This window comes from Gopherus flavomarginatus, chromosome 2 (assembly GCF_025201925.1).
Source record: "Gopherus flavomarginatus isolate rGopFla2 chromosome 2, rGopFla2.mat.asm, whole genome shotgun sequence".
Classification (NCBI taxonomy): domain Eukaryota; kingdom Metazoa; phylum Chordata; order Testudines; family Testudinidae; genus Gopherus; species Gopherus flavomarginatus.
The window spans coordinates 209405390-209420751 of NC_066618.1; the positions used below are offsets into that span (position 1 = coordinate 209405390).

The 15362-nt window shown below is 49.4% G+C and overlaps 1 protein-coding gene across 3 annotated transcripts in view; it reads right to left on the reverse strand.

Annotated features, from left to right (window-relative positions):
* TWSG1 (twisted gastrulation BMP signaling modulator 1) overlaps positions 1-6798 on the reverse strand; it is a 46271-nt gene extending 39473 nt beyond the window's left edge. Inside the window, exons 1-2 of one of the 3 annotated variants that reach the window (XM_050942195.1) lie at positions 6706-6798; positions 3340-3504 (exon numbers count right to left, since the gene is read on the reverse strand). In XM_050942195.1, coding sequence (XP_050798152.1) covers positions 3340-3462 — 123 coding nt within the window. In that variant the 5' untranslated portion in view covers positions 3463-3504; positions 6706-6798. Of the gene's footprint in view, positions 1-3339; positions 3505-6128; positions 6257-6278; positions 6374-6705 lie in introns of those variants that run through there. The other 2 variants (XM_050942194.1, XM_050942196.1) reach the window with 2 other exon arrangements.
* Between the last annotated feature and the right edge of the window lie 8564 nt (positions 6799-15362).

Genomic DNA, 15362 nt, shown 5'->3' on the forward strand with positions numbered 1-15362 from the left:
CTTTATGAATATGAAGTTGTTGATCTCATGCTCTTTTCTGTTACGGTTCTAACAAAATAAATATTTACGTTGGGACCACCCTTAAGCACTGCAGCTTGTAAGGAGTGGTAGTAATGACTGTACTGCCTTCCAGTCATGCTGGCAAAAATATTTACATAACTGTGTGCTACATATGAGAGAGAACATGTGGATTTTTTCAGTATTTCTTCAGTCCAGGTGGCCTCACTATTTGAACATGAAAATGACAAATATTCAAATGCTGCAGCAGTACCCCAGTAACATTAAAGAGACATTATTCATATTCCAGACCACAAGTTTTACCTACTTTATGGCTGTTCTACTTTGACAGGGAAAATCCTTTATATTCCAGATTCAATATCTAGTAGTTCTACTTATTTAAGTTCACAATTCCATTACCAAGAACATTTTTTAAAAATGTAAAAGTTACAGTCACCCCCACCCCCACCCTTAGACTCCAGAGCTCGGCTGCTGGAGCCCTGCAGGAGCAGCAGCAGGGCTCCGGGGGTTATTTAAAGGGCCAGGGCTCCCACTGCCTCTACTGCCCTGGGCCCTTTACATAGCTGCTGGAGCCCCGCTGCTGCTACCCCAGGGCTCGGGGGACTATTTAAAGGGCTGGGGTGGTAGAAGCAGGGGAGTCCTGGACCCTTTAAATAGCCCCCAGAGCCCTGCTGCCAGAGCCCTGGGGTAGCAGCAGCAGCCGGGGGTTACGGCAGCAGTTTAAAGGGCCCGGAGCGGTAGCAGCAGCCGAGCCTTGGGTCCTTTAAACTGCTGCCGGAGCACCCAGCTCCTGCTGCTACCCCAGCGAGGGAGGGCACTTACCAGTACAGGGCGGGCCGGGGCTGGCTCTGACTCCCCCATCCGTGCCCCAGGCCCCACCCTTCTGGGAGCCAGAGCCGGCCCAAACCCAGCCCCGTACTGGTAAGTCCCTATTTCTACTTTCACCCCTGCCCACTCCCCTAAGTTCCCTGTGCAGCAGCTACCCAGCAGGCTAGCAATTGCAGCTGTCCCCACCACACCCCCACTGCCATGTGCTGCTCCTGCCCTCTGCGTTGGAGCAGCTCCCTGAGACTCCTGCTTACTGTGCAGGGTGGGGAGGTGAGGAGGAAGAGGGGGGCTAATGTCATGGTGTCCCCCTCCCCACTGCTCCTGCACCCCGCTTACCTCATCTTCCATAGAGCAGGGGGGACACACAACGGAGGGAGCTTGCTGGCAGAAGCTGGTCTCAGCAAGATGATCTAATTAACAAGGCAGTGTACTTTAAGGGGACATGCGCCTCTCTCTCTCTCTCTCTCTCTCACACACACAGTGTGTGTCTCTATCTGCAATGCTGTCTCCCCTTCCTCCATTACTGCTGCCTTGTAAAGTGTGAGAGTTAACCCTTTAGGGCTCAGCCAATTACTAGTTCATCATTTAGCAGTAAGGAATTCCCTGGGAAATATCCCACCCTCTGACTCCTCCACTCAACTAAGCTGCACAATCATCATCACTGTGTACCAGTATTAAATTGTTTGTTTAAAACTTATACATATATAGTGTCTTTTGTCTGGTGAAAAAAATTCCCTGGAACCTAAACCCCCCATTTACATTAATTCTTATGGGGAAATTGGATTCGTTTAACATCGTTTCATTTAAAGTTGCGTTTTTCAGCAACATATCTACAACATTAAGTGAGGAGTTACTGTAACTCATGCATATTCCCAATTTGCACAAGGCTTAAGAAGGCATTACAAACGATGAAATATAAACTTTTTAAATGAGCTCTATCTCAGTAGATGACAGTGTCAATTCAAGACATCGCACATAAGTATTTGCTATGGTTCTCTAAGTCACAAGTCTTTGAAACTGAAGTTCTTTCAATTTTATGGTTCTATTTTCAGGGATGCTAAGCACTCACAACTCCAATCACCATCAGTAAGAGGCATAAGTGCTCAATGCCTCCGAGTATCCAGACATTTACTAATTAGGCATTTTAAACTGTTTTATCCTACCAATTATTCCCAAAACAAATAAGTTGTTAGGGAACTTTACAGTAACTAGTTAGATTTCGAATGCACTGTACATTTCAAAGTTATAATTGGTATATTACTTTTAAAGAGGTTTCAAGTGCAGTTTTACTCAGAAATGAGACAATAAAAATGATTCTTACAACACATCAGCTCTCTGTAGGCACTGAGTCCCATCTGGTAGCTTTACTAGCAAAAGTAACTTTTTTACTTTAAACAAAACCAAACCCCACTCCTGTTAGCACTTTTCTAGCTCATCTATTATCCACAGAATTATTAACTAGTTTCCAGATGCAGCAACTTACAGTACTAGAAGCAATGCAGGAGCCAAAAAAAACAGTTTGGTTTTCAGATCCCAGGAAGAACATGCATGTTTGGCAAAGGTTTTTATTTATAAACTGTGCAAATTTTATATGGAAGTCAATGAAACAAACATGGAAACTCTTGATGTTGTTTTCAGTAACTTTTAAGACTACAGCATACTTTAAGTAAGCAGAGAAAATATATTGCAGACATGACATTTTCTCTCCTCTCCCTCATTTCCTAATGTCACTCGTCTAAAACCTAAGGTTAATTGTAGAAAGCATCGTGATCCACTGCCTGCAATTTGTGACGCCAGTACGTCATCCTGAGCTGAGGTGCACATTAAGAATTCTTGGCCACCTTTTCCAACTGCCATATTTTCACAGCTGTCACAGAGTAAAATTTAAAGATTTCCTCATGCATCTAGGAACCTTAAGAAGTTTCCATGTCTGCATGAGACAGTTTTAAAGAGCTTTAGGAGCCTCATGGAAAACACTGAAAGCATCCTAATTTAAAGCAGCAAAAACTTAATTCTGATGTAGGTTTTCTGTAGTTCTCTTCTTTCCTACTAACATTATTAAAAGCGTGATTGGTACCTGTTATAACCCAGATGAAATTAAAATCTTTTGTTAGCAGAACAGATTTCAGAAAAAATACAAACCACACCTCTTATGTCACAAAGGAATCCACCTTCATCTGCTTTAGAATGTACAGGAGTCAAATGAACCCTTGTTTTGTGTTGGTTTTTAAATTTGGAATGAATGTTTTCATGAAACCATTCTTAGCAATAAAAATAGAGAAAATGTGTCATAGAAATATACTTGCTTACAAAGAGAATGAGGATTCAGTTGCTGTTCAAAGTATTAATAAGCAGCTAAGCAAAATGAAGTTTGTTTTTTATTTCAGCATATTTCAGTATCATTGGATATTGTCTACTTAAATCACTGAATCTATCTGAAAGACTTAAAAACAAATTCTGAAAGTAAGTCTTTAGAGTAAAGAAAGGAAATACCTGTATCAGACATTTACTGACATCACTAGCACAGAGAGCCTTATTGCAGCCCATTGATGGCGGAATCCATAATAAGAACAGCAGGATAGTTACTATAGGCACTGTGACGTACTGTGACCTCATGATTTCCTGCAGGCAGTCAATTTCTGAAATCTCCAAGCAGCACTGAAATAAGAAAAAGCAACTGAAAATACTGTATTTGCTGAAGTGGAAGCCAAATCATTTTTGTTTTTCTCATGTAATTCCTTTAAAGCAATATTAAGGGCTTTGCATGGTGGAGCGATTTCAATCAAATTAAAAATTGTGAAATCAATGTGAAGTTATGCTGCTGCAACATTAAACTTTATAATAAATTAAAATTTACGCATGTGGGTTTTCTTAATTGCTACTACTGATTAGGGAATCTTATTTGAATGTCATAAATCTGCTGTATGCAAAAAAAAATGTTTTCAATGTATTAAAATTAAGGGCCTGATCCTGCAAACCCAAAAAACAGCTGTTACTTTTCTCACACAAATACACTTACTTAAAGTATGTACACAGGTGTGCATAGCATGAAGAGCTACAATTGTATTTTTACTAAAAACTTCTTAGTGGCATGAAATCTTTATCCCTTCAAAACAAAACCACTTCAGTGTCAACAATAAGATGTTTAGACTTTCAATACATTAACAATACACACATGCCAACATTTCAAAAAAAGGAGCCTAAAGTTAGATTCCTAAGCCTGTACCTTAAACACTTGAAGGCGGGATTTTTCAAAAGCACAAAGTAACTGAAGTCAATGAGACACGTGCACCTAAAATTGGAGGACTATAGCTTGGTCAAAGAATTTCAGCTTCCTTGACTTCTGGAAGTTCAGTATATTGGTAGATGATATGGTTTTGCAAATACAACGTGTTTGACTTCATTATTTATGTTATCAAAATAGTTTATGGACCCCAATCATAAACTAGGACCCCATTCTGGTAGGCACTGTACAAATACATAACAAGGAGCTTAGAATGAGCTTGTACTGTTCTTATGGTAAAGATGTTAATGAGGCCCTGGATTTGTCTTGTTCAGCATTTATGAACTTTTTAGAAAAAAAATTCTATGTAAACTAAAATTCTACTAGCAGTTAGGAAACTAATTTAAAAAAACCAAGTACAACATACCACTTGAGCAATTTAACTCTATAAAATGGGAAGAAATTAAATACCAATATGTAAATAAAAATGATTTAAATATAGAATATCATTTAAAATTAACACAGTTATTTTTTAAATTAAAAAAAAAGCTTATTTGTATCCAATCAGAGTTTTGGGGGGCTTCCCCTATTCAATCCAGGGGCATATACAAAGAAGAGGATCTTTCACACAATCAAGAGCCATTTACTTTCACCGTTTAGTAGTTCATCAAACATACATAAAGCTTGATTTTTATCATAAATTATAATCTAGATTTAACAATAAATATCTTAATAAAAATGGCAGGAACTAAAATAAATATATGGTCAGTAAACAAGTACTTGTTTTATAAAGGAGAAGCTCTGATAAATTAGTGAATAAAGATAAGTTTTAACACAGCACCAAATTGTTTCAACACCATCAATCTGGATTTAGTCATTATATATCAAAGAGCTTCTGAATACACAACTGGATAGATGTCACTAATATAAATACACTGCAATGGAGTTATATTAATAATTTAATACAGATGTGTCTTGTGGGGTGAGTGGCTAACAATTTCCATGCTTCACTGCTTAGTCTTAGTTGCCACTTACCCTTTCAAACTACATTTTCACTACATTCCATTCTCTGCTTGCACTCAAAACTTCCCCACTGCCTGTCTTCATTCCTCACCTACATTCAGTTTCTGCCTGCTACCTATCCCTCTTGTTTAACCTTCCATAATTCAGTAGGCTCATTCTCAGTTACTCGCTTTCTAAACTGCACACTACAGCTTGACTTGGAAGGTCAAGTTTAAGTCTGGCTTAACACTAGTTACCCACCTTGTATCAACACTATGAAAGGCAGGCAACACCTTTAGTTGATTTCAGGTGATTGAGTTAGCCAAAGCACGTGCTAGTTTAGTCCATCCTAAATGTCCATTTTTTCTAATCTAAACAAAAGAACCAGAACACGGGAGAAAAATACCTCTGAAAGGCCCACCATGAGTACTGGTGATTAACTCCCTTTCCCGGCACAAACATCTGGTATTGCTGTCTGAGAGGCTGCTATGGCAGCAAAGGCATAGATCATGCTCTTTGCATGGGTCTGGACCAACACATGATTGGTAGGAATGATGTAGAGAAATGAGGAGCAAGGTACTTGAACTGTAATCTCTTCAGGACAACCTATTTGTTGTTCTGTGTTTGTACAGCACCAAACAGAGTAGTCCCCTCACTATCTACATTGCTCTTGCCCTTTGAAATGGCTGGGGTCCTGCTGGTCTGTATTTCATATCATTTGGTTCCATAGAGAGAAAAAAGACTGAGGTCTCTGTTTCCTCAGAGATTCACTTTGTCCTGGGTGGCTAGATAGTTTTCAAGTGAACAACTGTACAGAAACAACTCACAAATATATCGGATGCCAGCCTGAACTTGATCCCCCAAATACCGTGAACTATGCATAAAAGGTTGGGGGGGGTTGGTCTTTTTGCAGTGCAGACATCTCCCATAAACATTTTTCTACTAACTCATGTGCTAACTGCTCACAAAACACTTTGAACTGACTTAATCTTCCACGCAGAACAGTCCGAGCTCATCCACCCCCCCTGCCCTGCTAACCGAGTCACCATTTTCCTACCAAAGATGGCCCTGGCACAGGCCTCCCGGCGGCTGGCGACGGGGAGAAAACAAGCACAAAATGTTTTATCCCGATACTTTCCCAACCTTCTCGGGGGCAGGGGCGCTGGAACAATGAGTCTGGCGGGGATGCTGCGAGCCCGGCACCAACCTGTAAACCCCGCATATGATGGAAACCACTTCAAGCCGGGGCAGGGGTGCAGCGCAGCGCCCCCAGCACCCTGCAGGGCGAGGGGGGGCAGCCGCACCAGGCACAGCCACAGGCCGAGCCCAGAAAGAGCAACAACTCCGCGGCCAATCCCCACGCCCCGGTGCCGGCAGCGTGTGCCAGGCGGTGGTGTGGCGCTGGCCCGGCCGGGAGTGTTTCCAAAGCGCCGCTAACAGGCAGCGGGGGCCTCCCCAGCGCAGACTAGCGCCCCACGCCTGGCGGGGTCTAGCCCGGCTACAAGGGGCGCAGCTCGCTTCCAATCAGAGAGGAGCGAGCCACAGACTCCACGCGCACCGCCCCGCTCCCGGAGCCCCCCGATCTCCTAGCCGAGCAGCTCCCCTCTCTGCCCGGCAGCCGGCGGGTCTCTTACCCCAAGGCGTCGCGGGCTGCGCACCCCTGTGCCTGGCGCTCCGGCTCCTCGAGAGGCGGCGGCAGCGGCCGCGCTCTGCAGCCCGCGGCTTCCTTCGCCTCGGCCGCACGCAGCGAGGAGGCGGCCCGCGCGTCGCGTCGCGCCGCTCACACAGGGCCCGGCAGCGCCCCGCCTAGGGGCACCGTCAGGGGACAGGACCCTCCCCCGCTCTGCCCGGCCTGAGAGAGTGGCTGACTCCCCCCCACTTGGGGGGAAGCAGGGGGCCCCCGCCCGCGTGCAGCGCTCTGCCTGGGCCCCCTTGGGCCCATCCTAGGAGGGGAGCCCCAGGGAGGGGACGGGCCTGCTCCACCTCCCTCACCGGCTCCGAACCGGGACCACTTGGCGGGTGAGTTGGCCACAGTGGCCAGACTTTTCACCTCTGCAGCAGACGGGCCCCTGGGGCCCAGCTGGGGCAGCAGCTCCGCATTCGAGCACCGGACCTGCTCTCTGCATGGTTGGGGTGAACGCCTTGTGCCGCGCTGGGCGCCCCTCTCAAAAGAGTGACACTGGAATTGGAAAAAGTACAGAGCAAGGCAAGAGCAAGGAGTGAGGGTGTGGAACAGCTCTGAGATGAAGAGGGATTGAACAGGCTGAGACTGTTCAGCTCACAAAAGAGAGGCGGGAGGGGGAGATCATGAATGGTGTGAAAAATGTGAATAGGGAAGAGGGGGTTAGTTATCTGTAACTGGAGGTTCTTCAAGATGTGTGGTCCCTGTTTGTATTCCACCCATGGGTGCGCACGCGTCCCATGCACCTGAGTCCAGAAGTGTTTCTTAGCAGTAGCCATAGACCCACATGCGCCTAGTGCATGATCAAAGCTGAGGGTATAATAGGTCTTGTGGGTCGACACCTCTCCAGTGTCCCTCTTATTGTGCAGTCCAGTCCACAGCAGAAGGGATGGAGGGTAGGTATTAGAATGCAGATTGGGAACACACAGCTCAAAGAACCTTCAGTTGCAGGTAAGTAATCGCTTTTTCTTCGAGTCATGGTCCCTATATGTATTCCATACATGAGTGATTAGCGAGCAGTGATCAGTGCAGAGGTGGGTGCGAGGATGCAATAGGAAGTGCAATCAGCAGTACAGCTTGGTCCCCAACAGTCTGTAGCCCGTAGTTGTGCGATGGCATTGTGGGATGTGGCTGGAGTGCCAGGTTGTTGCATGACAGATGTCTTGCCACGAGATGTCAGCGAGGCAGGCTGCATAGAGTGCACTGTGGCTCCATCAGGCGGAGGTACATTGGATTGTGTGTAGTATTCATGGATCCACCCGGAGACCCATTTGGGGATTCACTGGGAGGAGACAGTTTGGCCCTGGGATCAGTTGGCAATGGCCACAAATAGTTTTGGCAATGTGCAAAATGAGCGAGTCAGGTGGAGGTAGAATGTCAGTGCACAGCGGACATCTTGGGAGTGCAGGAACCTATCCATGTGGGAGGTGTGTGGTTTGGGACAGAACACAGGTAGATGCACTGATTTAGGTGGAACTTCAACACTATTTTTGGGAGAAATTTAGGTGTAGACATAAGGAAAATTTATTCTGGAGAAACACGGTGTAAGGGGAGTTGGCCATCATGGCTGCCAGTTCACTGACCTGTCTAGCAGAGGTAATGGCTACCAAGAATGTCACCTGCATGGAAAGCTGGGAGAGGGAGCATGTTGCCAGTGGCTCAACGGGTGGCTTTGTGAGGGCAGAGAGAATGAGATTAAGGTCCCACAGGGGTTTGAGCTTGAGTACTGGCGGGAAGGTACTGAGTAAACCCTTCATGAATGGATGGTGGTAGGGTGTGTGAAAACACAGAGGCGCTGTCCATGGGGGAGAAAAAGACTGAGTGCTGCCAGACTTGTATAGAGCTGAGGGCAAGATTGAGAAAGTTGTCAAGGATGATAGGTATAAATATAGTGCTCAATGGCTGGTGATGGCAGTGAAGTGTCTCCATTTAGCTCTGTCGCAGGCCCTGGTGGATGCCCTCCTGCTCTGGTTAGGGATGTGTTACACTGGGGTGGAGCACGCCCTGTCTGTCCCCGAGCCCGATCCAAATACTGGGCTGTGAGGTGACGATAGCCCAGCTTGGGATGTCAGACTTGGTCCCGATCTTGCATGAGGAAGTCTGGGAGCATTCAGAGGCAGAGTGGTGTGTGGATGTAGAGTCTGTGTAGGTCTGTGAACCAGAATTGGCAGGGCCAGAATGGGGCTACGAGTATCACAGTGGTTCAGTCCAGGCGGATCTTGTGCAATGCTTGTGGGAGACAGGGAAACAGGGGGAAAGGCATAGCGGAGGTTGCTTGTTCAGGGGAGAAGAAAGAAGTCACCCTGCGAGTCTTCCCTGACAGCTCTCCTGGAGCAATAAAGGGGCAGTTTGCAGTTCTCACAAGTTGCAAAGAGGTCCCACCACAGGTGCCCCATTTACAGAAGAGGTATCTGAGCATGGCATCGTGTAACTCCCACTCTTGGTTGAGGTAGAGAGTCCTGCTGAGTGCATCGGCTAGGGCATTTTGGGTGCCTGGGAGGTATATGGGAAGTTGATGCACCAGTTCCAAAGATAGACAGACTCAGAACAGAGGGAGGGAGACTTGTCGCCACCCTGCTTATTCATGTAGTATTGTTGGAGAGCAATTGAGTGTGGTTGGACTGGATGAGAGAAGGAAATGCCTGGCACACAAAACTGACTGCCCACAGTTCTAGCATGTTTATATGCATTTTGGCTTCCCATGGCATTCACACCCCCTGGGCAGTGTGACCATCTAGATCTGTGCTTCTCAAGCTGTCTGATGTGGGGGACCAGCAATTTTTTTCCCAATGTGCCAGGGACCGGTGCCATATTATTATCCTATTCAACACTCTTATGAGGAAACTCGCTGCGGACCGGCAGCTGATGGCTTGAGGACTGGCACCGGTCCACGGACTACCACTTTGAGAAGCACTGATCTAGATGGTCTCCTCAACACACAAAGGAGGCATCCATTGTAATGATAGGATCAGTCCATCATGTGAGGGAGGTAAGCACTGTTTGGGGAATGAGGACGCTGGCCTCCATATGGCCCATGCTCTCTCTGTAGATAGCGAGGAGCCACATCTGGAAGCAACGCATATGCAGACATGCATGCAGTGTATATGTTCAAGGAGAGAGAGACAATGGCGGACCATGGTGCGTGGCTTGCAATGCAGATCTGCAATAATGGTTGTCAGTATTGCAAATTGGTCCATCAGAAGAGGAGCCATTGTTATGGATGGAGTTGAACTATGCTTCCAATAAAGTGGATCATCTGTGTAGGTCTGAGCTCTGACTTTTCCTTGCTGATGCAAATACCTAGAGACCCCAGGAAAGTGCAGAGGGTGAGGATGGCAGAGGTCAGATCTTGTTGGGATAGAATGACAAGGAGCCAGTTGTCTAGATAGGGGTATACCGAGTAGCCATGGTGGTGTATTTGTGCTGCTACTGTGGCAAAAAGCTTCATGAAGACTTGTGGAGCCATGGCTATGCCAAAAGGGAGAACCCGGAATTGGTAGTGGTGTGTCCCACCTGAAAACCTAGAAATTTCCACTGGGCTGGGTGAATGTCCTCTTGGAAGTAGGCATCCTTCATGTCAAGACCGTGAGCCAAGCCCCCTGGGGGAGAGATGGGATAATTGATGCCAGCGTCACCGTGTGGAATTTGGATTTTCTGATAAAGGTGCTCAGCAGCCGAAGGTCGAGAAAGAGGCAGTACCATCCACCCTTCTTAGGGATGAGGAAGTATGGGGAGTAGAAGTCTCAGCCCATGTTAGGAGGTGGGATCTGCTTTATGGCTCCCTTTAAGAGAAGAGAGTCCACTTCTTGTTGGAGAATGCATTGAAGGGAAGGGTCCCTGGGGGTATCCGGGGTGGGGGCTGATGCGGGGGAAATGAGAGAAATTCTATGGAGTATCCATGTTAGATGATCTCCAGTACCCAACAGCCCCAATTGTTGGCAAATAGGCCAAAATAGCCCCCAAAGACAACATGAGGATCTGCAGGTGGCAACCGGGGAGGTTCGTGGGGCTTGACCATCACATCAAAACTGAGGCTGCTGGTGGAGGAGGTGGTCATGGCAGAGACAGGGAAGCAAGGTCAATGAGAGCAGTGCTGCCTATGTAGGGTCTCCTGCTGGTATTGGTAGTAGGCTGGGTAGGACCCATGCAGGCATGGACGGAACTGCTACCATTGTTGTCTGCATCGCAGGGCCAAGGTATATATCCCTAGGAACTGTAGCATGGCCCTGGAGTCTTTCAAGAATGAAGGGACTAGTCTGTCTTGCTATGAAACAGTTTGTACTCGCCAAAGGGGAGGTCCTCAATTGTACTTTGGACGTCTCTTGGGAAGCCAGGTGACTGGAGCCACAAGTCCTGGCACATGACAAAAGACGGTTACTCACCTTTGTAACTGTTGTTCTTCGAGATGTGTTGCTCATATCCATTCCAGTTAGGTGTGTACGCCGCGCGTGCACATTCGTCGGAAAACTTTTACCCTAGCAACTCAGTGGGCCGGCAGGTCGCCCCCTAGAGTGGCGCCATCATGGCGCTTGATATATACCCCTGCCGGCCCACCCGCTCCTCAGTTCCTTCTTGCCGGCTACTCCGACAGTGGGGAAGGAGGGCGGGTGTGGAATGGATATGAGCAACACATCTCGAAGAACAACAGTTACAAAGGTGAGTAACCGTCTTTTCTTCTTCGAGTGATTGCTCATATCCATTCCAGTTAGGTGAATCCCAAGCCTTACGTAGGCGGTGGGGTCGGAGTGAAATGTGGCAGCATGAAAACTGCTGAGCCAGAGGCTACAGCATCTCTTGACTGTCGAACCAGGGCATACTGCGAAGCAAAGGTATGGACCGAGGACCAATGGAGCTGCGCGACAGATCTCGTGGGTAGGAACACGAGCCAGCAAGGCGGCAGATGAAGCCTGAGCCCTGGTAGACTGTACGATGATGTGGCTTGGGGAAATATGAGCCAAATCATAACAAGTGCGGAAGTCCGCCATCACCCAAGATGAGATCCTCCGAGAGGAAAACAAGCAAGCCCTCCCTTTGGCCCGCTACCGTGACAGAGCTGGGGCACCTTACGAAATGGTTCTGGCAGCGCAATATAAATGCGAGCACTCCACAGATGTCCAAGGAGTGCAATGGTTGTGCCCATTGCGTTGAGCTGTGGGTAACATGAAAGGCCGAAACCACCTTAGGGAGGAAAGCTGGGTGCGGTCATAACTGCACCTTGTCTTTGTGAAACCTAGTGTACGGCGGAACCACCGTAAGAGCTCTGAGCTCGGAGACCCGTCTGGCCGATGTAACAGCTACGAGGAAAGTTGTCGTCCAAGACAGGTATAGCAGAGGGCCAGTCGTGAACGGCTCGACTGGGGGAGACATAAGTATGGTTAAAACTAGGTTGAGGTCCCAGGTTGGGGCTGGGCGGCGCACCCGAGGGTGCAAGCTCTCCAAGCCCTTGAGGGATCTCGAACCCATAGAGCGTGAGAACACGGAACGTCCACCTTAGCCTGGCTGGAAGGTAGAGATGGCTGCTGAGTGTATCCTCAGCGATGATACCGCCAGGTCCTGCCGCTGAAGGCCAGAGGCAGGCCAAATAGAGGGGATCGAGGCCTCAGCCGGAGCAAGATTGAGCGTATTGCAGCTGTAGACGAAACGCTTCCACCTGGCCCGGTACGTTGACCAGGTGGAAGGCTTCCTGTCACCCCGGCTCAGTTACGCAGCAGCCACACCGTGAGGCGAAGAGGCTGCAGGTCCGAGTGACGAAGCCTGTCGTTGCCCTGAGTGATGAGGTCTGGGTGGGGTGGCAGGGTAATTGGGTCTGTTATTGACAGGCCGAGCAACGTGGTATATCAGTGCTGCCTGGACCACTCTGGAGTGATCATGATGATGCACGCTCTGCCCCTGCGGAGTTTGAGCAGGACCTAATGAACCAGTGGGAACAGTGGGAAGGCATAATGGAGTTGGCCTTTCCACGGCATCAGGAATGCATCCAAGATCGATCCCGAGGAGGGACCTTGGAAGGAGCAGAACATCTGGCATTTTCTGCTCTCGCGGTGAGCGAACAGGTCTATGTGAGGAAACATCTCCACTTCTGGAAAGCAGAACGCCTCACATGGGGCAGAGTGATCACTCGTAAGACAGGAAAGACCTGCTGAGTCAAAGCGCCAAGACGTTCCGAACGCCTGGGAGAAAGGACGTCACCAGCTCCATCGAGTGGGCCATGCAAAAGTCCCGGAAATGGATGGCCTCCTGACAAAAGGGGGGAGGACCATGTCCCTCCCTGGATATTTATGAAGCACATGGCCGCTGTGTTGGCTGTAAACACCGAGATTCAACGGCCTCGCAGCTGCCGCTGGAACCCCTGGCACGCCAGGCGGACTACTCTCATTTTTGGGGCATTGATGTGGAATGCCAGCTCCCGAGAAGACCAAAGGCCTTAAGCTCGGAGGTGACCATGAGCACTTGAGCAGAGAGATGACGCGTCCGTCGTCAGGGGCAGTGAGGGCTGGGGCGGATGGAACCGCATCCCTGCCCACACCAGGGAGGGAGTTAGCCACCACTCTAGGGAGCCTAAGGTGCTCGAGGGAACGGTGACTACCATGACCATTGGCTCCCTGTCCGGGTGGTACGCCGAGGTGAGCCGGACTTGGAGAGGACGGAGGCGGAGCTTGGCGTGTTTGGTTACAAACTTGCGGGCAACCATGGACCCAGGAGACTGAGACAAGTACGAGCTGAGGTCGTTGGGAAAGCCTGCAGACCTCAGATGATTGTTGCCATCGCCTAAAACCGCAGTTGTGATAAGCAGGCTCCGGCTAGGTAGGAGACCAGGATAGCCCCTAGGAAGTCCAACCTCTGCGTGGGAACCAGAGTGGATTGCTCTATAGTAATCATCAGGCCTTGACCTGTGAATAAGACCGTGACGATGCCCACGCGCTGAGTGGTTTGTGTCTCAGAGTCTCCTCGGATAAGCGAATCGTCCAGATACGGAAAAACGCATATCCGACATCAGCGAAGGTAGGCGGCGACTATGGCCGTAAACCAGAAGTACTGACAGTTGGCTAGAAAGCGGAGGTATCTCCTGTGCGGAGGGAAGATGGCGTTGCGAAAGTACGCGTCCTTCATATCCAGGGCGGCATAGTAGCCCCCAGGAGGCAAGGATGGAATAATGGTTCCCAGGGATACCGTGCGGAACTTCAACCTTATCCTAAACCGGTTGAGTCCGTGCAGGACTAGGAAGGTCTGAGACCTGCGTTCGAGTGGGGGACTAGGGCATAACGGGAGCAAAACCCCTTGCCCCTTTCGTCCATCGGCGTCTGCACCTCTTGTACGAGGAATTGCTCGTGAGAGGGGTCCCTGAAGGGGGACAGGGCTGGAACAAATTAGAGGTGGTACCTATGCTCCACCGTGCGCAGGATCCAGCGATCTGAAATTAACTGGGGCAACGCCAGGAGAAAGCGGGATTGGGATCCCGACCTGTGACTGGTACACCGCCCTCAGGCGCACCTTGGAAGGTTCGTCTTTGGTCCCAGTGGTAATTGCGAGGGACCTTGACCTTGGCTCTGTAGGGGTCCTGACGTTCGTCTGCGACCACCTTGGCCTCGCCGTTTGCCAAAGTCCTGTCTCTGGCTAGGCACAGAGTATGGCGGCTGGGGACAGAAAGGCCTGCGTTTGGTCGCTGGCATATGCATGCTGAGAGAGCGCATTAGGACCCTATTGTCCATCAGGCTTGGCAGCCTGGGGCTGTCTTTGCCGTGAAAGGCCTTTACCAACAAAGGGTAAATCCTGAATGGCATACTGCAGCTCCGGCCGGAGGTTTGAAACCTGAAGCCATGAGATGCACCTCATGGCGACACCAAAGGCCAGAGTCCTGGCTGCAGAGTCTGCTGCGTCCAACGAGGCCTGGAGGGACGCTCTGGGTACCTTTTTTCCCCCGTCCTCCAAGACGGCAGCGAACTCTTGGCGGGAGTTTTGAGGGAGAAACTCCATAAACTAAACTACCTTCACCCAGGTGCTATAATTATCGCAGCTAAGCAAGGCTTGTTGCTTTGCTACCCAGAGCTGCAGGGCTTCTGCAGAGTACACCTGGCGGCCAAACAGGTTCATTCGCCAAGCCTCTTTCAGTTTCGGGGCTGGCGCCCGCTGGCCATCATATCAGAATCGTGGTCCTGAGCATAAGATCTGCGCATGTGGGATGACACGGATGCGTGTCCGGATGGCCATGGAGGTACTAAAAGAAGGCACAGGGAGAGTCTCTGACTCTATCGGACCTTGCCCAACTCGGCACCGGGAACCGGCACCGGGAGGCGTACCGGTACCTGAAACGAGATCCAGACCCACAACCAGAATGGTGCCTGGAGGTCGACCGAGATCTCGAGGCTCGGGAAGAGGCTACAGGAGTCAAGGTACCTGTCGCGGTGCCGGGAGTCGGAACGGTGCCGATAGCGGGTCGGCGAACGGGATACCGACCGGTGCAGCGAGTGCGACCAGTACCGATGAGGAAAACAGCACCGGGACTGCAAGTGGTGTCGGGCGTGCCGACAGGATCTGGAGTGTCTGCGGGACCGTGATCATGAACGGTGCCGCTCTGCTGTGCTGACAGAGGACGGTCACATGAAGAGACTG